At 37.5% G+C, this 23,278-nt stretch overlaps 1 protein-coding gene across 1 annotated transcript; it reads left to right on the top strand.

Moving 5' to 3' along the window:
- Positions 1-1,028: 1,028 nt before the first annotated feature.
- Positions 1,029-22,998, top strand: LOC145992122 (ankyrin repeat and MYND domain-containing protein 2). The gene is made up of 4 exons (XM_083128371.1): positions 1,029-1,239; positions 6,463-6,628; positions 13,582-13,721; positions 21,554-22,998. Exons 1-4 carry the CDS (start codon positions 1,039-1,041, stop codon positions 22,286-22,288), a joined length of 1,242 nt encoding a protein of 413 aa, XP_082984497.1. The 5' UTR covers positions 1,029-1,038; the 3' UTR covers positions 22,289-22,998.
- The last annotated feature ends 280 nt before the right edge of the window (positions 22,999-23,278 follow it).

Raw genomic sequence — 23,278 nt, 5'->3', positions numbered from 1 at the left:
CATGTTTCAGAAAAATGAATTTTTACAATACTTTTGCACGTGCAATTTTCCCCTCTTTTAAAAGTAGCGTGTTTTAATTATGTTACTAATCATTAAAGGAATACCTCAATACCATCCCGAAGTATGATAATTAATATTTACCCCTCAAAGTAATGAAACACTTTCCCTCTCTGAAACTCGCATAGAAATGATAGCGGCCGTTTGCTTCTGCCAAGCCCCGAACGAACATAACCGAAGGGGCACCGAGCATAACCGATCCTCCCACATGACGTCACGCGTTCGTGCATGATCGGCAATTTTCGGATGGCGCTACCTTATAGTATATTAAGTTACCTTGAAGATAGCTTGCACTTTAGTATAGTGACGGCGATTGAGTTCCAAAACTGGGGGAGGAGCCCGACCCTGTGGCCGAGTGGTTAGCACATCGCGCTGCGACGCCAAGGGTCCCGGGTTCGAATCCCGGTCGGGCTTGGTTGTTTGTGAATGTCCATTCATCAATTTCATCACTCATCCCCATCTTCGCAAATTAGCCAAGAGGCACAAAACGCGAAGTAAAATAAACTAAATCAAATCAAATCAAATCAAAACTGGGGGAGCAAGGTGCCGAAAGTAGGGGGGCAAGGACAGTTTAGTTTCTTTTGGTAGATAAAGTTTAGCATAGTGCGTGAGCAAAAGTTGCAAAAGGTCCTTGCCCCCACCCCTAATCGCCGCCACTGCTTCCCTGCTCGCGCAAAAGAATATTACAGCAACTTGACAGGGAGTTGGTCACTCTGCAGCATCGATCTCTGCAGCAATGTTGCAAGTGAAAGTGTTTATTTTATCAATACACTTCCATTGTGTTTATTTTTTCAATTATGTAAAGAAAACGTAACTAATGTTGTAGATAGTTGCGTATGTTTTCTCTATTTAAGAATAAATAACTTTTTGCTCCCTTAAATTATGCACTATCTGGTAGATAATAAAAATTAGATTTTATTTATTTTAGAAAAGCTTGACCATACAATTCACAGGTCACGCCTTGCAACCCTGTATAGAAACATGGCGCCTACAGATGAGGATGAGTCCAGATTTCGGAAAGATATTTTTGATCAAATTGCGAATAAGGACGTGACAGGCCTAAAGAATTTACTAACACAGCATAACATGAAAATTGATTTCGTTGACGAGCATGGGATGACACCTCTTCAACATGCTGCGTACAAGGGAAATAAAGACATGGTGCAAATGATTTTAGATCAGGCAAGTTACTACACAATATTTTTTCTATTCTATTCTGTAGAAATTATCTACCCATTGTATTTGTTACATTTGTTATTTGTTAACATTTCTTTATGTGTGTTAAACCAACAAAGCTGTTTAAACTAGTGACTTGTAATGTTACTATTACAATTACCCTAGAACTTTGAACGTATTAGTCCCAAAGGTGTATAGTATACTGATCCAGTAGGTAAGAGTACACCTTCACAATTTTTTCTTCTTTTGTAAGAAATGAATACTTGAAATGTTCTATTCTTCACTTTTTTCTTCAGATTGGGTTACCATCTGCATATTATTAACAATTCATGATCTGACATGCTGATGGAGATACGTTAGTGGCATATAGCCTTTTTGGTAATTATTTAGCACAGGTTAGGCCAGGTAGAATTGTATGCCTTAACTAACATTTCCTCATTATTTTCACCATATGTGGGGCAGTGGGTAAGGTACTACTTTACTATACCGGAGACATCTATCAATGATTTATTTCGCAATTTTTTACATTGCTGACGTACTATTCTGCATTGCGGAACATTTCTTTAGGTGAAATAATGAATTTCTAACGAAAATAATGTCTATTTCTTGTTCCTTATTTCCAACAAACCATCCACGGGTAGCCCCAAAAACCATTGACGGTAGCCCAAAAATTCACGATAGCCCCACAAACCATCACGGGGACGAGGTATGCCTACTAGGTTAGGTTAGGCCTGTTAGGTTAGGTTCCATTAGCACTCCTTTTGTTTAATTTAGCATATACGGATAATACGAGAGCGTATTGTGCTCTCGTGCAGAAAGCAAATGGCAGCAGCGGCAATAGCGCGTCGGAAATATATTTTCGTAGAAAACCACATGCATTCGCATTAAATGGATCAAAACTATATTCCCGAACATCAACAACGCTACAGAAAATGATTTGCGTAAGTACTTTCTCCTGTAAATTTGAAGAAATCTGTCTCCGGTATAGTAAAGTGTTACCGTGGGTAATAGTGATATTCATTTCTGGTGGAAGTTCACGTACAAGATGCAAATACGGGAACTTACACATGAAGGTCAAAAGCTTGGACTGGTGTGCTACGACAGATTAACAACCTTTTTTGTGGGATGTGGGCAGCTTTTATTCCTGCCTTTTGATGATGCACGTGTAACTTTAAACATGCTGCTTCAGGAACTATACTATGCACAAGTCTGTGTTATGCATATGAATTGTTGTCATGCAGACACTGCATAAAGTTCCACTTGATGGCAAAGTCATAGTCTAGCTTTCAATTACTTTATCACATAATAAAATGCAAGAAATAGTGAATATAGGCCTATCTACATAAAGGGAGGTGCAATGTTGAAGTGTGCTTTTTTTTTTTGGTAAAAGTTCGGTATATCGGAGACACATTTCTTCAATTGTACAGAAGGGACTACGGTAATTATGCGATAAGGCCCGAACACCTCTCACTCGTTTATTTCGTTAATTTTAGCATTGATACTTACATATTCTGCATTGCGAAAGATTCTTTAAGGTGAAGTTATGCCTTTTTCCATAAAATAGTGGCAAGGTTATGGTAAGGTAAGCATAGTTAAAAAAAAAAACAATCCTCGTATAAAGAAGGCACGTTTGGAAACACTGACGCTCACACCATCTGCACAACGGCATAATGTTGTCGCTTTACAGAAAATGCAAGTTCCTTACATAAAAAGTGATCATTTCTTGTTCTGCAGCATTGTATGGTGAAGTTTTCAGTTTCTGCAAAAGACAATACCTCGAAGAACTTCGACAATGTTACAGAAACTGATTTCAGTAAGTAGTTTCTCCTGTAAATTTGAAGAAATCCGTTCGGGCGATATCGCATATTTACCGGAACTACTTATGGGAATAAGTTTCTCTAAGGTTTCTAATGTTCAAGAGAAATATCTCACTGACGCACAATTGCCATTGCTTTCATTTGCTTCCCCTACATGAACTGCATGCTACGTACGTTTAATGATGTAAGCCCAACCCTCTTTTTTTTTTTAACTATTCTAACCTAACCTTATCAGAAATGGTTTGTGGGGCTATCTGTCAGCTACCGTGCATAATGGTTCATGGGGCTATCCGTGAATGGTTCGTGGGGCTATCCATGAATGGTTCGTGGGGTTACCCGTCAGCTACCTGTGCATAATGTACAATTTGCACACATGACGAACACGATAGTAGGTATTTTTCGGTAAAGAAGGTTGGAAACACTGCATACCCACTACGGTAGTCAACCTCAGCCCGCCATATTGTGTGATATGAGTCCTAGCCATGAGTACCTAATAAATCAAAACCTTTTGCAATTAGATTGCGCAGATTTTCAATTGTCATACCTTGTAATTTCAATTTATGGTAAGTCAAGTGTTAAAACCTTATGTTACTATATTTTCTGAGCCTTTATTTAACCCAAATTTAAAAAAGAAAAAGAAAATACTTCATTATTCTAAGTATGGAATGTAGTTTAACCTTACTTTGCAACGTCAGAAATTAGGTGACATACGTTACCTCATATTGACCAAAACGAGTTGAATCTAAAAGTTGAGATTTTTACTGTGAGTTAGGTTCATGAAGGGCTTCCTATGTGCGAAATTTCAGAATTTTTAAAGGGGACGGGCACCCATCTGAGATATTTAACCCCGAAAACTGTCAAAATTCAATTAATAGCCATGTTTGAGCCCATGCTGTAAAAAAGGGTTGCATTTCTAAGCACTGATATTTTATTTACAGACACCCTGCAGGTAGGTCTACACATGAAAAAAATATCAAGCCTTAGACTAAACCCCTTCATTAAAAAAATCAGGCTTAAAAATGCAATTTTTTAACTATTGTTACCTCATTTTTCCACCATAATTTTCGTACTTACGATGCAATTTCAAGCAAAACATACCTGAATATCATAGGAAGTATACTTCATTAGCTACAAAATGAATTTTGTTTCAGGTCTCTAGCTTTAATGGTTTTTGAGATATTAAGGTTTCTGTATACTGCTACATGAGCAAAAAAAGCCATGCGCCATGTTGGAAAAATGGCTGCCCCAGGAGAACTAAAGGCAATAAATTTTTTTGAACATTGGTTTTGATATCTAGAAACATGTACAAACGTATGAACTAAAAATGAAATTTTTCTAAAATGGCCATGCAACCATTTTTTAAAAAATTGGTTGATTTGACATGGAATAACCCTTACCACAGAAATTATGACTTCAAAATTACCTTACAAGAGCCACTGTACATTTCAGCAAACACCTATTTTTACTTTACGGTCATATTAGGCACATAGCTCTTGAATTTTCATCCAAGGTTTGAAAGAGGTTTCATGCTTGAGACTAAATGTTACATGGTTAGGTTTAGAGATGTTATTTTAATGATAAGAGCTATAAACTTTATCTGCCTAACCTAACAACTAAAGCATTTAGGGATGTTCTATTAATGTTACCAGCACTAATCCTAACGGTAAAAATGTCATAACCGGGAAATGGATTTTTTCAAATTTACAGGAGAAAGTACTTACGGAATTGAGTTTCTGTGTAATTTCGGAAGGTCGTAGAAGTGTTTTCTCGCATTTTTCAATGTATGTGTCAGCTAACTCATATACCGTATTTACGCGTGTATAGTGCGCATGCTTGTATAATCTACACTCTGGTTTTGGATAGGTAAAAGTGACAAAAAATTATATCTCGTATATAATGCGCAGTAAAATCCAGTTTCAAGAAATGGCTTTCTTAGTTGTAGGTTGTAAATCTGTTGCTATGCTGATCAAGAGTGAATGATGTCATACCTGTTCAATTGCTCATTGCTTCTTTTTCAAAGTACATACTTTTTATTTCTGTAACTAATGTAACATTTATACGAGGCACATTCAGGACCTTCCAAATAGCAGTTAGCAGCACAAGATTTCTTCCATTAAGGAATTTACACGCTCCATGTATGTCATATTATTTGGCCAGTAATACATTTTAATTTTCTTTTATCTTTTTCCTTATGTTTTCTTTCATCGAAAGTACCATAAAAATCAGAACGTTTCTTCATTTTCTGATGAACTTATTTCAACCGCATTTCACATTAGTGTCGTTATCTTGTATGGAATATTGTTTCCATATTCAGAAACTGCAGGATTCAAGCTTTACAACGATATATAACATGAAAGGTTCCGTAAACATGAAAAATCAATGCAAGTGTCCCAAAATCATGGAATGACTCTGTACGGTTTCATGTTGGCTGTCTGAATTATTCCATGCATAATACGCACCACAGTTTTTGGGGGCAAAAAATTTGGAAAAAAGTGTGCATTATACATGAGTAAATACGGTATTTTTCTATAATAATGTCCGTCCGATGCACGAAAGCTGTTGCTTGCATTTTCATCCATGTACTTGAACCGGATGTTGCAAGCATCTGATGACGTAATTCCCGGCAAGTGTTTCCAAATGCACAGTTTTTTCACTATATTGCCCAACCTAAAGCAACCTAACCTAACCTTACCGTCATGGTGCGTGTTGCTATTGTGAATGGTTTTTGGGGCTATTCGTGGATGGTTATACGATCCAGAATGATTTTTGATACTATGCGGGAATTTTTCTGTTAAGAAGGTTGAAACACTGCTTTGCCGTTTGAAACACAGCGCTAGTCAAGATTTGCCCGCCATTTGCCTGTTCAGGAAGCGAGAAAATGAACGAAGAATAATTACTCTATATGTTGACAATAGATACTAATTTCGTTTAAAAAAGCAAAATCCCTTGTAAACAATGTTTTGCAATGCAGAATAGGTAAGTACAAATGTAAAAAAGTAGAGAATGAAGGAGTTAGAGCGATTTCCTGCATATAATAGTTTTACCATCCTAACTTACCTAATGTAACAACAAAAGCATTTAGCCATATAATATCTCTTTACACCCCACACATGTAAAGTAGATGACAGCAGCATATCCAAGGTGATAGTAAAGGAATGGCTGCTCGCAAATAAAGAATCATGTAGGAGTATATGAATTGGGAAAATCCTTCACTCGAAAACATGAAGCAAGTGATCACCAAGGCACTGAAGTATGTGTTAGGAGACATAAATGGAAATCAAATAATTGTAAAAAAAGATAATAAAATGCATGTGCACCATGATTAATTTGTAATTAATTAAGCAATCTGACTAGAACCCTCATATTTGTGTATTAATAGAGCACATATTTTCATACTTGTATTTTATTTTAGGGAGCAGATGTCAACTCGGGGAAACATGAGCATGGTTATACAGCCTTGCATTTTGCAGCTTTATCGGGAAATGCTGAAATCTGCCACTTACTCCTTAGTGCTGGAGCTAAGCCACATGCTACCAATTCTGTGGGTAGAACAGCATCACAAATGGCAGCTTTTGTAGGTAAGGTTCTTCCATTTATAATACAAATCACATGCTTTTAATGTAATACCCAGTAGAGAGAGAAGAATGCTGTATTCCACCGCATAATCGCCATTTTGCAAGAAAGGGGTGTGACCATTATGTGAAGCTTTTCTTTTTTTAAAAAAAGAAAATGAAGTGCTGGCTGGTGTGGGTACTTAAGAATCATTTATTACAAGGTAAACTGTCCTTGGTGCAAGATTAGGATGCACGAGAATATACGGAGAATATACGTTAAAATTGAACAATCCCAATCAACATACATCATTTGTTCATTACAGTTTAGTGAATATTTTTCCGGTCTAAAAATGTAAACACATTAGTTGTTATTGATTTGTGATTTGAAATATTACACTTGAGAAAATTTACTACAGTGTTGCGAGGTACGGACTTACAAAATGTAATATTCTGTGTCCAAAGATTCTGCACAGCTATCTTTAGTTTTGATATCTGACTCACGATGAAAGGTTACAAACGGGTGCGACAATTATGTGGTGAAATACAGTAAATGGAAATAGTATTTCATATTATTATTATTATTATTATTATTATTGTATGCCTTGAGGTCATATGAAAAATGCATGAACTTATTACATGTTATGCTGGATTGATATGAAATTTTAACCAATACTGATAAATTAGAGGGACTGGCAACTAAGAAGGGAAGATGGGTTTGTGTTGTATAAACAAAAATCCAATGAATAGTGGGGAGCCCTGTTGTTGTTTGTGCAGGGAAGGGAGAGACAAGGAATGACCAAGACCCCACATTTCTGTGCTCCATTACCCTTCCTGGTTTCAACATGTACTGTAGGAATGTAGCAAACGAGACAGTTTGGCACCTTCCCTGATGTTTGGTTTGGCAACATATTTCCAATTGTAGGGCAGAAAGTTCCTAATTGTCACTCTATACCCTGATATAAGATTTACTGATATGATAGTCAATCCAACCTTAAAATAGATAGCAAACATTCCAGTCAAGGTAGTCAGGATTCACACTGACCTGAAAAACAGAAAAGTGCATGGAATTTTTGTGAAAAGAATCAAAAACCTTGGTTTTTGTGCTGTCTGGATTAGAGACTGTTACACACATTTTACATTTTTCTGACAAGTTTCTTGATCACGGAGACTTTTTTTTATTTAGTTTTTATCCATGTATTTTGATTTCATTAATTTCTTTTTTTTGACACTTTTTCTCTAGTTGCAGAAATTAGGATGAGTAATGATGTGGTGGAATTGATAAAGAGAGACTCACAATTCCACCCCAAGTAGCTAGCCTCAAAGACACCCCCTCCCCGACCGCTGACCCACATTTCAAGGGGCCGACAGGTTTAAAGCAAGTGCTTTTGAGGTTGTATCCTACCCTGCCGGGTAGGCTGCAATCATCTATTCCTGACCCTCTATACAGCATTCCAAATTTCCATCTCTTTAGAAACGACCGAGACACCCGGGGAGGCGGTACCACTATTTTCGTTAACAACCTTCTTGCCTCTAACGTAATTTCGGTCAATGAAAGTGACCTTGAAGGACTATGGATGCGAGTCTCGTGCCCAAAAACAAATAAAAATATTATCATAGGTTGCGGATATAGACCTCCTAGCGGATCGGTTGGAAAAGCGTGCGCAATCTTGCAAAGGATGATCAGTAGCTTACCACCGAGCCATCTATCAATATTCCTTGGAGATATGAATGTAAATTTGCTGAAAGATGACAAAGACTCAGATACATTAAGGGAAACGTTATCAGTCCTAGGACACAAACAACTCGTTACTCTGCCTACAAGAATTACGTGGACATCCGAATCGTTAATCGACCACATTTATTCCTCGAACCCTCACTTGCACACAGTCACACGAACTGCCTATAAGGACATGAGTGACCATTTTCTCGTTTACACCACACTCAAAATTAATATAACGCGCACGCCAAGGAAGCTAATTACTACCCGTAAAATTCATAAAATATACGAACCTAATTTTTTCACCTTCGCGTCCTCTCTTCCGTTCTACGCAAGTACATCTCCCGACTTATCCGTGGACGACAAGGTCAGTCATCTGCAGTCTCTCATTTCGACTGCACTCGGCGAATTTGCTCCCTTGAAAACTCTCAGGGTGAGAGAAAGCAGGAAGCCCTGGATCACCCCTCAAATTATTAAATTAATTTCACAGAAGAACCACTTTTTCAAGAAAGCGGTGGATCCTTCTTGTGACTATACGTGGGAGCAATACAAATCTTTTAGAAATCTTTGCACAACAATTACTAGGCAGGCAAAAGTAAATTACTACAGAGATATGGTGAACCAGACCACTAGCAATAACAACTGCAAATGGAAGGTTATCAATGAGATCACAGGTAGAGAATCAAAAACTACAATTAATCATTTACTAGTCGACAATGTCCTCCTAACGAGCCCGTCCGACATACCGTGCATCCATTTCGATCTGCAGCCGAGAGATCGGGAGAAGCGTGGCGGGCGGCGCTGACGGAGAAACCGACATTTGCGGCCTGTAATGCCCGCTTATTTTTATAGACATATGCAGACATATAAATATTGCAAAACGATCACTAACCTGTGTTATAACACGCAAAAGTTCTTCTGTAATTCATCCAAGTTCTGCTCTTATATACACAAATAAATACACTATAGAAACGATGTTAAGAGCCACAGATAAAAAAGCATTTTAATCATGTTTTTGATCAGTAACGTCCTGCTTAAGTTTATATCCTTGAAAGAGTTTTGTGGCGATGGGAATCGTTTGGAGGTTTCGAATGTGCAACACTGTATCAGGATTACACTGCAGACGAAACCGATGAAAGTGAATGGTTTTCGTGAGCTTCCTCGCAATCCGAAATATCCGAGCTCGAGTTTTTTGTTCCTTCGCGACTAGATGAAGACAGAGTTGTAAATATAGTGGCGAGCAATGTAAACCAAGAGCGTGTTAATTTCGTACTGTGCGCAAGAGTGTTATTCTTGGTTACTTGCAGTTACTTGTTTGTGTTATTGTAGTGTGTATGTGTGACGTGTCAGTGAGACGATTGGAATGCCAGCCGCAAGATTCACGTTAGAACAAAGATTTTTTATGTATGACACGTACCTACGTGAAAACAAACTCGTGTAGAGACGTGTGTAGGTAATTTGTACAGAAATTCCCATGCGTTTCAACTCCACACAGAGATACGGTTAGATATCTTGTTCTTAAATTACGAGAAACTGTATCGTTAAATTTTAAAACACCTAAGCAAAAACGACTGATTCTAACCGAAGCAAAACTCGATGATATTGGTGCAGTGTTAGAACGTTTTCCAAACAAACCTCTACGCAGTGTTTCACAAGAGGTGGGCATGTCAAAATCATCGGCACATACAGTCATTAAGCTACTAAAATTAAAACCATACTCTTATAACACAGGTTAGTGCTCGTTTTGCAATATTTATATAAATGTCTGCATATGTCCATAAAAATAAGCGGGCATTTCAGGCCGCAAATGTCGGCATCTCCGTCAGTGCCGCCCGCCACGCTTCTCCCGATCTCTCGGCTGCAGATCGAAATGGACGCACGGTAGTTCATTATTTAAATATTCATTTTTCTAATATATGCAAAGCATCGGCGCACGTTAATCCTCGCAATTCGAACATAAATATTCTAAGAAAAGACCCCCAATTCAGCTGTTGTCCAACAAATTGAAGAGTTCTCATTAAAATCTGTTACGGTCGATGAAGTTTTGGTAATTCTTAATAAATTAAACGTAAAAAAGGCAGGAATTCCCAACAGCGTTCTGGTGGTGTTGGCCCCACTTATAGAGGAGCCCCTTGCCGACATAATAAACACGTCCTTCAAACGTGGCCAATTTCCAACGAGCTGGAAGCACTCTATAATAACTCCAATTCACAAATCTGGATCTCCTACCCTAGTGTGTAACTACAGGCCGATTTCCTTAACCCCAACATTAATCCGAGTTATGGAAAAAGTAATAGAGAAGCAACTGACAACTTTCCTGGAAGCCAACAATCTGATGTCTGATCGACAGTATGGATTCAGGAAGGATGTATCCTCGGAATTACTATTACTTAGTTTAATTAATGAATGGCGCGAGACACTGGACAAAAAAAGCAATTCCCTAGTTGGATTAATTTCCCTGGACGTATGCAAAGCCTTCAATACCATTGATCACAATTTGCTAATAGAAAAATTAAAGAACAGATTTGGTTTCAATAGCAAAACAATTCTCTGGATGGAAAGTTTTCTCGCAAATAGAAAATTCTCAACGAAAGTAGGATGTTCACTTTCCACCGAGCAGTCAGTGTCTGCAGGCATTCCACAAGGCTCTATACTTGGCCCAAAATTATTCAACCTATTTATTGACGATATCACACTAATAAATTCAGATTTGTCGATTACTCTGTACGCAGATGACTGCCTTCTCGTCCATGTTGGAGATACGTACCAGGATGTAAAGGAGAAAATGGAAAACTCATTCTCCAAAGTATTAACGTGGTACAACATGAACAACCTGAAACTTAACGTTGCAAAGACGAAGGCCATGGTGCTTCACACCGGTAAGGGAATCCCGGCTAACACGATAGATATTACCCTTAATGATGCCAGAGTACCTTTGTGCAATCATTTAAAATATCTCGGAATCATTATCGACCCTCAGCTAAATTTTAATTATCAAATAAATAACTATATTCATAGAATCTATCACCATATTTACATATTTCGAAAAATTCGTAAATATCTCAATAGAAATCTGAGTAGACATTTCTACCTTTCATTTATTCATCCCGTATTCGAGTATGGTGCTAGTCTTATTTTTGGCGGTAACATAACTCATCTGAAGAAACTTGAAACTATGCAAAACAATTGCTTAAGAATCATACACATGCACCCCCAAGAATATAATTCCCAACAATTGCGCAAGATTTACAATATACCTACAGTCACTTCAAGAATACATTACATTTACTTGAATAAGGTATTCCATAGCATACATAACAAATCATCTCCATTGCATCATAGGATTAAGCTCCGCTCTGAATTCAGCACCCGAAACACCAGATCGTCCTTACATAGAGACCTTGTAATCCCCAAACCCAACAAAAGCAGATTTGGTCAGAAGTCTTTCTCGTACTTAGCAGCGGTAACCTGGAATTCACTCCCGATGAAGATCAAACTCAGTACCAGCAAAGCGCAGTTCTGTCGTCTTCTACGTTCACATGCCTATAAATTCTAACTCCAGTAATATTATTTTCAGTGCTTACCCCCCCCCCCTCCTCACCATCCCCCACCCACACACACATATTTTAAAATTTTCATCCTTGTACTTCGAACAGCAATTCCATACACACTCATATCCAAACCCACACACCTTTACACTTTCTTTTCTTCTAAATGTGTAGAACTCTCAAACTTTCTTTATTTCATTGTTACTATAGAACACTATATATACTAATGTATATTCATCACATTTTCCTTATATGTAGGTTTGCATATTTTTTTTACTATATAGGGCATCAAGTCATTATTTGTATTAATTTTGTTCAAAATGAAATGTTGTATAGCTTAATTGTAACCCTATGGAAATAATAAATAATAATAATAACCATGCCAAGGCTGAGATTCGAATCTAGGACCTGTGTCATTGTAACATGCAATGCATAAATCCTGGCTTGAACATAGGTGTTCTTTGTAAGTGTCCCTTCGTCAGTTTGATCATATCATTTGCAATTATTAAAAAGTGGCAGGAACATGAAGTTAAATAAACCAAGTCAACAACCAAAAATAAAAATAAAAAAAGTGAATGTGCATGAATGCCATCTTACAGGTTGTCCCACTCTAAACTACCCATGCTGGAAAATTAACAAGCATGACATTAAAAGAACAACTCGTGATGTTTATTTGGAAAAAAATCACACTTTGACAGGTTCTCCTTTTGTGACGTGTAATTTCCAGCTGATGGTCAGTTTTCAAAACACTTGGTCCACATTGATGGTAGAAATGCATTAACATAAACTTGAATGCTTTGCAGTTTGGGAGTGTACACATTTTGTTTTTTCACAAAGCATCAGTGGAGTGGAAAGTGCATTAGTGCATGAAGCCAACACTTCTCCAGTCTTCCCAAACATGTTGCACACCACACAGTTTGAAAACTAAACATCAGGTGGAAATTAACTGTGCAACTACGAGTACTTTTCAGATATTTTTCAAGTATATGTATTAAGTTTCTTTTACTTGCCGGTCCACTTTTTAAACCACGGGAACATTGGTTTTTCTGTTGTAACAAATCAAAATAGGATGATCTAGAGTGAATTTACATAGTAATGCTTATCAATATCCTTGTGTAAGGTCTCCCCGTTGGTAATGTGGTAGCATCTTGGCCATGTAATCAAGGGGTTCCAGGTTTAATACCCAGTGGAGGCACATAGTGGACCGGATCACACTGTAAACTGTAGATACAGTCCAGAGGAGCGTTTCTGTACATTAGAATGTTGGAAGAATAGGATTTCGCTCGAGCATGAAACATGGACAGTGCTAGATAGAGTATGGAATTTAGAGCTGCTTCGCTCAAGCGAATAATGCTTAAACAGGCAAAACGAGCATACGCTCAAAGTTCATTAGTACCTACATGTATAACTCTAATTTGTCTGTGTTAGTGGGCTCTCAAATATGGATCGTGAGGTGAAACTTACGTAAACATATCTCCATGTTAAAATGTAGTTTAGTTTATCTTACCAATACATAGTGATATCTGAAAATGAAATAAAGTGACCTACAAACTTATTCAATCAACTAATTTATCAATATCTTTATCACAGCAATAAATTCGTATGAGTAAAAATGTTGTTCTGAAGTATACATTACCTATTATATGCATGTTGCCGCATTAACAGGTTTGATTATTTTATTTGAAAACTTTTTTTTGTTTGTTTCTCTATAGGAAACCACCAGTGTGTGGCAGTGATAAACAACTTTGTCCCAAAGGCTGACATTGAATACTACACAGTCCCAAGAGGATTGGAAACAGAACCAAAACTACCTCCATACCTTGCAACACCTCTTCATAAGATTATTATGCAGGTAAGTCATCATTCCAATGAACACACACACTGTTTACAATGGGGTAACACTATTCAGATAATTCAAAGCTCGGATACAAAAATAAAATCCACTATCCTTCGCAGATTTGAGGCTCGTCAATATGAATGTGTCAATAACAGAGCGTGATTGGTTCAGGTTTGCTTGGAAAATTTGCTTTTACAGTGTACATGTTTTCAACTCTTGTGTAATTATGTTGAATATTTTTACTTCAGAATTGCTCTGAAGAATTTTACTGAACGTAGAGAACATCGACAAGGAATAAATTTTCTTAGCAATATTTTCCCCCATAGCACCTCACTTTAGCATTAGATGACCTTCAAGCATGGCAGGGTGGGTCAGGCCATCGATAAAACTTGAATAGTAGAAATAATAACATAGATTAATTCGTATTTTCAATACATTAATCAAAAATACAAAACTTTTGTACTTACATGTACTGAGTATCTATTATTTCAAACGACGTTTCGGGAACAACTGTTCCCTTCTTCAGATTCTTTTTCTTGGCTACCAGAAATATGTCATAGCCTCGTCAAATCATCTCAAATGTCAGGAAAGAAGGAAACTGTACAGTTTAGGTGAAGGCGGAATTTGGAAAATTTTCTACAACCTTTACTACCTCCATATTCCCTCGTTTGTTTAAAACCATCACTATAAAAATTTCTCTACCTAAAAACCCTATATACAATTAAAACGTTCAAAAGACCTTCCCCCCCGCTTGTTACACTTCCCGTGCTGATTGTTGGTTCCTTCCTTGCCGTATGTAGGAGGTTGTGCACGTGCCGTTTCTCTCCTCACTAACCTTCCCCTCCCTCTTACGTCATGTCAAGTTCAAAGTCGCGCTCTATTTGGGCCTCGCGAATTACGCTTGGGGTGACTTGGAAACCTATTTTCTTGTATTCTCGTTTCTTCCATTTCTTGAACATCCCTATCCATATTTCATCTATATTTCCGTCTTCTCTGTTTAGTTTATTCTCCCTATCTTTACAAATATAGGAGGCCTCATAAACGTTCCTCCTAATCGGTTTATTCTCCTCTCGAACTACTTTTCGTTTCTCAATTCCATGTCCTTCGTCAATAATGTGCTCGGACAGTCCTGTTCGGGGAACACCCTTCCTTTCATCTTTTTCGTGTTCCTTCCATCTTATGTTTATACTCCTGCCTGTTTGGCCTATATACTCTTTGTTGCACTGGCATTTAATACTACACCCCTTCCTCCCCCCCCCCTCTTCATCTTTTTCCATTCCAAACTTCTTATATTCTGTGAAGTGTTTCTCTAAAGTTCTTGGTGCTTTCATTCCACATTTGATTCTCTTACTGCTTTTTCAACCTTTTCTGACACCCGTTTGAAATATGGGATTCCTATATACCTAAACTTCTTTTCGTCGTCTATCTTTTTCTCCCCACCCTCTTTTACGACTTTTCCTTTACCTTCGCAATTAACCTCTTTTTCACATATCTTATGCGCTCTGTTTAAGTTCCTCAATGAAGCTGACACCCCATGTACAGGGTTGGGCAAAAAAAGGTATCCGAAGTTATATCCCATTTCCATGTTTCGGTTGCCTTTTTTTCGCCCCACCCTATACTTCAAGTATAGTGAATATCTGCTCACCAAGAATCATATACGGAAGGGAAATCATTCTTCATAAAACACACAGTAAGAAATCACTTTGCACTTTGACTCTGTAGTATGTGTTAACAGATAATTTGAAAACGAACCTGTAGAGTACACCATAATAAATTCGGAATTAAACAATGGGACCTTGGGCCCCAAGCTTTTCATGGGTGTACTTGAACAAGAGTTCATGGACTCGCAGCCCTGAAACCAATTCTCTGGCTCGAATTTATGATGACATTTTCATGCTTTAGGGAGAGCTTTCAAGCTTCACATGTCTCTTGGAAAGCAACCTTCAGAAATAAATGTGACTTTTCAAACTGTAGCAACACAACAAGCTGCACTTGTTGCTTGGATGTGCCCATTTTTCTCACTACAGTGCACCGTGTCGCTTTGGTTTGTTCTCTCATGCATGGTAAATGTTTCGCCTTAGACTGAAGGACCTGTGTGACTTTTCACTTCAGTGTGGAATCCCCATCTTGTTTGTTACCTTCTGCTTCAGTATGAAAGCTCCCTTAGAGCTTAGACACACTATGTACCTTTCCTCTCCACCCACCTTAACCCACTTAATCAGTTCAGTACCCTCAAATTAACCTGCTAAGTCACCTTTGTGGATGTAGAGTTGTACAGTTGAGGAAAGAAGTACTTCCCCCATAAGACTACTAGTATCAAGGTGCTGTGGGGGAAGTATTTTTTCCCATGACTACGCTGTGGAAGGTATGGCAATCTCCATCTATCGCCCACGCAAACCCCCACACCCTCCCTCTCATACAACAGACCCAGGTGCGAGATCTGAACGATTTCCGTCACCTTCTACACCCCTCATATTTACACTGCTGCAGGCAACTTCACCCTCTACCCAAAGGTATATCCTACTCCTCTAACCTGATATCATCTGCTAGAACATTCATAAGTTTTACCTAGGTGAAACCTCCAACCGCCACTGTGAACCTCAGAATCAAGAATCACCGCTCATCCACCAAAAACTCTTACTTTCACTGTGTATCAATATAAATATGTATTTGAAGTTTTGGACTAGCGTCCCGGGTTTACATTACCATACAAATCGACAGTGGATTTTTAAATTAAAAATTAATACAAACCAGACAACAGTTTATGAATGCAAAATATGCCGAGCAGCCAGCTTCCGGTATTTATCTGTTGAGATACAATAATATTTCATAATTCTTTGTACCGTACCCAATTTTTTTTTGTAACCAAGGGTGCCGATAACACTTGGTATGAAACTATGTACCCTTGCTTTATTTATTTGTTGTTGTTACTATTCTTCGTTACTATATATTTTTAATTTCACCACACAGGGTACTAACTTCCTCGGTGTGAGTAGTAAATTCACTACACTAAAGCAATGAACACACTGAAGCACTAAACACATTGAGGGGGATGGGAGAGTATAAATCTTGATGACGAAAATCCAGTTGAACATCTTCAATTTTCCTTTAATTCCATTGATCCTTCATGGAAATATGCTGTCTCTTCCATAGAGATATTTTAAATATTCTGGCATGGATCATGTACTGACCATTAGTACTTACACAGCTCGCGATAGAAAAAAAATTCTTTTATGAACAAATACGCAGTAATATAAAGCTCCTCCACACGACTTCACTTCCTAGCAGTTAGCAATGAAGTGACTTTCTCTCTGAAGAGCTTCTAATTGCAACATTGTAATAACACTAAACTTTCCAATTGCAGACTCAACATTATTCCCTTTTGTTTCTTTACACTTGTTCCAAAATAGTTTACTAAATTTGCACACGCAAGCCCAAAAACTAAGTTCATGGTCACACGGATCTTACTCGGATCAACGTTCGGCCCGGACTGCCTAACGAACAACGAACTTCAACCGTCGCAAGCAAAAGGTTGAGCTTTAACCGCCTTTTTTCCCAGCGAGGGCGAGTCAACTGTTATAGGGGTGTGTGTCCAAGATAGGTTTCGACTGCTGTCACCCACACCAACAGCAAGAACTCAAACTTCACTGTTTCAGAGTACCAATTCCACCAACTCATCCTTATGCATCCCGTTGTAAATACTGAGAAAGAGTGTATGTATCAATTATGCATGCTACCATTGCCCCAACCATCGATAAACTACTAGAGAGATTTGTTAACTCTGTGTTATATTCTGTGGCCTTAATACGCCACTGACCAGGCTAGGGGCCATCTATGAGCAGTCAACCCGACTATTTTGAGGTGTTTCTCTGTGCACACGCTAGGTGGCAGTACGTATCAACGAATGCGTCTCACTCATTGCAAGGCACCTTTCTCCCGTTTATTGCATGCAAGGCATACACCTTTCTCCTGCTCATTGCATGCAAATCAGACATCTTCCTCCCATTCATTGCACACAAATCAGACACCTTCTTTTGGTCAGGCCCCTCCCTTCGTTGTACAGCAGAAACAACTACAACTATGAATCCCGAAGATGTGCAGTGTATTTATGCTAACAGAACTAAACCTAACAACAAAGGCATATGGCACTTACCTCACAACACGAAGATGTCGCGTGCGATGAGCAAGATCCCGAATGGGGGTTGGGCCATTCTTAAATTATCAGCACAATATAAAACATTATCGAATAATTCAGTGCACCTTTCCTACATGATCAGGAGATATGTGTATTAGCAATGCACATTCACACATGTTTGCCTACATAAAAACAAACAAAAAATTGCAGAAAGTCGTTTTCCTATTGTGAAAGAATGAGATGCTGTATGGAAACTAGTATGATATTAGGGTGGCAGATGAAAAGTACATATGCTATCTCATATTCACAGCATTCTTAACAAAATAAACCTTACCTTTCCTTGTAGTATTCAATGAAAGTTCATCAGTGGTGGTTCATTCATCACTGTTGTAACCCATTCTGATTTTATAACAGTACAGCAAAAAGTAAAACTCCATACAATATACGGGCTTAACAGAACATGAGTAAAGTATTGTTTTCTGTCCCAATACAAAACTGAACCAAACGTGTGATAAAATACCTGTAAAAACATACAGCCTTGCCCAATGGTGTAGTTTTGCCAGTGTCACCCTGGTACTTTTTTACGTAAGCAGGATTCACCCTGTCTCACAAAATGACAGTGAACAATGAGTATACAAATTTCCAAAACATAATCTGTTAAACGGAATGTAGCAGTTAGTTGCAACTAGTTACATGATGACGATAATACGATGTCATCAATTTCTCGCTATGTAAATAAGTGCAGGCACAGCGTACGCCTCCGATCACCAGTAAAAAAAAAATGAGTATGTATGTATATAGATACACATACACACACAGTCAGCAGGCTCGGAACCGAACGAGTTAGTGGTTTACTTTCGGAACTCGTTACAGAGGTTCCCAGGTTTGAGACCCGGCCTGGACATAGATATTATCACTCATATTAATCGATACGATTAGCCAAAGGTGGCAGAAAAGGGACGCTATATAACAAAAATTCAAAACACACACTCGTACATACATAAAATATATTTTTTCCTAAATTATGTTTCCTTTGAAAGTGAAATTGAAAGAACTATATTTTGCCTTAAAAATAGTTGTAAATTTACAGTTAAACAATTTCATGTGCAAGTATTATCTCTTCCCATAATTTATTTTAGTTATTACAACCGTAAATTAATTCAATAAAGCAACAGCACATCAGTGCTTAACGAAATATTTCATTTACAATATTTAACACAACGAACTGTAAAAGGTAGTATTTAGTTTTCTGACGGAATTGTTCTTTGTTATTCCATTTAGAATGCAGCCTTCCCCTCCAAGAACATTTCAAATTTTATGTAACATTAGAAAGAACTTAAATAATATTGTTGAAAATAAAATGCAATCTCTACTGTTCTGCATAATCTAACTTTCTTTTTCAAATTAGCAAAGAAAAAAGGCGATACAGATAAAAATATTATTCAACATTTGAAACTTACTGTGAATTAGTACCAGCTTTCTTATATAAATGCTATCTAATAACATGTTATGAGTCAGAGAGTTCCGTATGCAAGATAATTTTCTAAAAATGTTAAATGAGATGCGCAAAATGTTTGTAAGATTGGAGTGTCGTATCAAATAAGCTTTTAAACATTGGAAACTCAGTGTCAGTGTATAATGTGAATTAATTTCTAATTTTCGAATTAAAATTTAATTTTCATTTTTTGTACACACATGTGCAGCCAAAGAGTGAAAGTGTACTAATAATAATTCAACAAGCATAACTAACCTAACCTACTCGAAACACCTAGATGCTAAGGATATTAAACTTATTTACGTAACCCACTACTTCAAACCTGTTGAAAGCGATTTACTGTCACTAGGAATATGAAACTCATTGAGAATATTAGTGAAATCAGCTTACTTTAATTAAGAAATCCAAAGCAAGAAGCAAAAGAACCAATAGGCCTCATGTACTATGAAGAGAATATTGCCATTGTTAGTGGCCACTAAAATTTTTTGTTCTACAATCCCTATATTTATATTCCTTTTGGTAGAAAAGCCAATTAATGGTTATAATCAAAGGGCAATACATGTAGTTGTTGTTGATTTGTTGTTTTAAGTCCACTTTATGCACAGTAAGGCTAATCAGGACTGGACCTACAGTTTAAAGTGGGATCCGAACCACTTGTGCCTCCACCGGGTATCGAACCCGGGACAGCAATACATGATTCAAGTTGTTTTTCAGGGTAATGTATCAGTTTTAGACGTGTTATATTATTCCCTAATAACGAAAATTTAATTGTAACTGTACATGTACATGTTTCGAAATTGTGTGCTGTGTGTGTGTATAATGATGAGATAATGGCCCTGCAGTCTAAATTTTAGTCAGATTACAAATTCGAGAGAATAGTAATTTATTAAATTGATAGTCGTTGAGCATATATTATAACTTTATATTCCCTTACATGACAGTGAATAATTATATTCTCCCCTTGCACTTGACATTAGAACAGGTTGAGAAAATATATCGTCGCTCTTCCGTACGGACCATAGATGAAAATATAGCAAATAGCTTACATGGAATCACATTGACTGACCGTGAAAGCGTACAGGGTATTTAATTATAACACCATTAAGCCTTGTTTCCATGATATGAAAATCTAAATATGCTGACCAAGGCAGTAATTTATTTTATTATAAAACATAAACTAAACGTAATGTTTCAACCTTCTAGCAAGGTCTTCTTCAGACTTTGCACCAAGTACAAATGTAACAAGGTACAAAACAGGACGATATATATACACAAACAATAGTCCCCTCCAGACTATTAGAAAGTTGTTCTGGAACATTCTAGCAGGTGGCTTTCCCTTGTCAACTGTACTTTCACCTAAAAGGCTAAACATATTTACTTCCATTTAGAATGTGGTTGGACTCTTTATCTCACACTCTTTTTCCTTCATTTTTCTTCCTTCTTCTCTCCTCTTTCTCTCTTGTCCTTTCCACTCTAACACCTTCTTCCATTCTTTGTTTAACTTCAGTCCCCCATTCCAGTTCATTGTGTCTTCTTCACCTTTCTTCTCTATTTCCTTGGCCTCCTTCCATTTTCTCACTAGTATTCTCTTCTCCCTTCCTATCTGCTTAGCCTCATCCCACTCTATATCATGTCCTGTTTCTCTCGTGTGTTTAAATATCGCATTTCTCTCTCTCTCTCTCTCTCTCTCTTAAGTCGTACATCATCCCTATGTTGTTTCAACCTGTCTTTCAGCCTCTTTTTCGTTTCTCTTACGTACTAGCATTAAAACTTACAGGAAGGGAGGGAAAAGCATCTTAAGAATAGCGAAGAATGCAAACAAGAAAAAGGAAAACAGAGAAGAAGAAGAGGAAGGGATTATCTACGAAGTGAAATGTAAAGAATGTCAGATTGTGTACATAGGAGAAACGAAAAAGAGGCTGAAAGGCAGGTTGAAACAACATAGGGATGATGTATGACTTAAGAGAGAGAGAGAGATATTTAAATACACGAGAGAAACAGGATTAATTAGATTAATATTAGATAATTTTAAACTACCATCTACAGTTTAGTATAATCGTCTGTGCAGTTGTGTGTTGTCCTTATATGTGCTGACCTCAGCTTTTAACTAGATAAGGAGATTTTAGTCCTCAGAGACAAATCGATTTTAGTTATGGTGCTGATGCACCCAAAATATTATTTTCAATCAATCAACCAAGTTTTATTATTTTATTATAGGTGAATGTACACCCTGTGAAAATAGCACTTCACATACAGAAAGTACCAGTTCTTGCAGAAAACCTTGAGAAATCATGGCGAGTTCTGGAACTGATGAGTGAGAAGGAGATGAAACGAGGCTTTGAAGCCAACGAAGTTATGGCATTCAAATTCCACCACTTGTCTTTCATACTGAAAGCACTGGACAAGGATAAGAAGAATGCTGAAAGAAAAGAAGGCAAATCAGATGATCAGAGCGAGAAAGATTTTCTCGAACTGTTCGTCAAGAAAATGTTGAAAGGTAGACCTGCCGATGGTTTTCCGGAATTCCAAGATAACTTTCTTCGTGAGTGTGTGCGCGATTTTCCATTCCGAGAATGTACAATATTCCGGCAGCTGGTCACCAGCCTGTCGCAGTCAAAATTGAGCGGCGATCCACCAGCAATCCATGCCATATCGTCGGCTATTAACGGGCAGAGGGGGTTTGTGGATGACGTCTCGTGCTCCACCTGTGGAGAGGAACGTGCAGAAAAGAAATGCTCCAAGTGTAAATCTGTACAGTACTGTGATAAGGAGTGTCAAAAGTTACAGTGGTTTGTGCATAAGAAGTTTTGTGATAAGCTGGCAGAGGAATATAAGAAGGAGAAGCTGAATAAAGAAAATGAAAATAGAAACGATGGTGAAGAGAGTTCGCCAATGAAAGACGAGTCTGCATGCGATATAGCTGAGAAGATGCAGACTGTAAAAGTGAATTAAATCAAAACGAACACATGAAGAAAACCTTACCTTCAGTTATGTTTTTGTCCTAGGATATTTTTGTGTATGACTGCCTTCTTGGTAATTGCTTTTTCTTGAGGATGAATTTTTCATATTGACCCATAAAATTGGCTGATTTCTAGAAGATTTCATCTTATTATGTTTTCATTGACTGGCTTATTTTACTTTCCTTTTCTGTCGCTTTTGGCTATGAGTATGATTGATGATATTGATGAAGGAACACTCATGCCCAGGTGTGATCACATGTGGAAAGTTGGGACTAAGGCCCCAGAACCACGTGCCTCCACCAGGTATCGAACCTGGGATCTCTTGTTTACAAGGTGATGACATTACCACTTTGCTGTCGGGGAGGCCCAGTTAGCAATTGACTACCTTCATTTACAGTTAATTAATCTTGTAGCACATTTGTATTGTCAAATAAAATATATTCAAGTGTTCATGAATAGTTACCTAAAAACAAAAACAAAAAATGTATTGTAAGGAAATTGCTGTTATGCGACATAAATAGTGTAACAAATGTAAGTCATTACTGTTTAATTTTTGCATTGCTTTAGTTCTTGTACAGTTTTGATACTGTGTTCTTCGTTATCTAAGCAAATAAATTATAGTGAAGAAATCACCTATAGCACTTGAACATGAGTAGGGGTTCAGGAAACATTTTATTTTTGATGTTTGAGCTTTTGGTTTCTGTGTAAAGTTGTCATTGTGATGAATTTGAAACCTCACTCAATTTATTCTTTTCTTTCTGTTATTTGCATGTCATATTTCATTTATCTTTCCATTTCACATGAAAAGCATTACTGAAGGTCAGGTTTCTTTCAGCTTTTTACCAAAATTCCAAAGAACTGTAATGAAATGAAATATCCTAATGTTTTCAGTGGATATTATTAATTATTTAAATTAGATCTAGCACCTTCAATGTGTTAAGAAATCAGTTGAATACAAGAAATTTATTAAAAACAAGAAGCT

The sequence above is a fragment of the Lepisma saccharinum genome, chromosome 9, assembly GCF_977018435.1.
Source record: "Lepisma saccharinum chromosome 9, izLepSacc3.1, whole genome shotgun sequence".
NCBI lineage: Eukaryota > Metazoa > Arthropoda > Insecta > Zygentoma > Lepismatidae > Lepisma > Lepisma saccharinum.
Note: the sequence above shows the minus strand (reverse complement) of the source record. Positions and strands in the feature narration are given on the sequence as shown.

Excerpts from the sequence above, each read along its gene's own strand:
- LOC145992122 (XM_083128371.1), top strand. The coding sequence starts at position 1,039 with ATGGCGCCTACAGATGAGGATGAGTCCAGATTTCGGAAAGATATTTTT. Across the intron at positions 6,629-13,581 it reads ACAAATGGCAGCTTTTGTAG|GAAACCACCAGTGTGTGGCA; the intron begins GTAAGGTTCTTC and ends GTTTCTCTATAG. Across the intron at positions 13,722-21,553 it reads TTCATAAGATTATTATGCAG|GTGAATGTACACCCTGTGAA; the intron begins GTAAGTCATCAT and ends ATTTTATTATAG.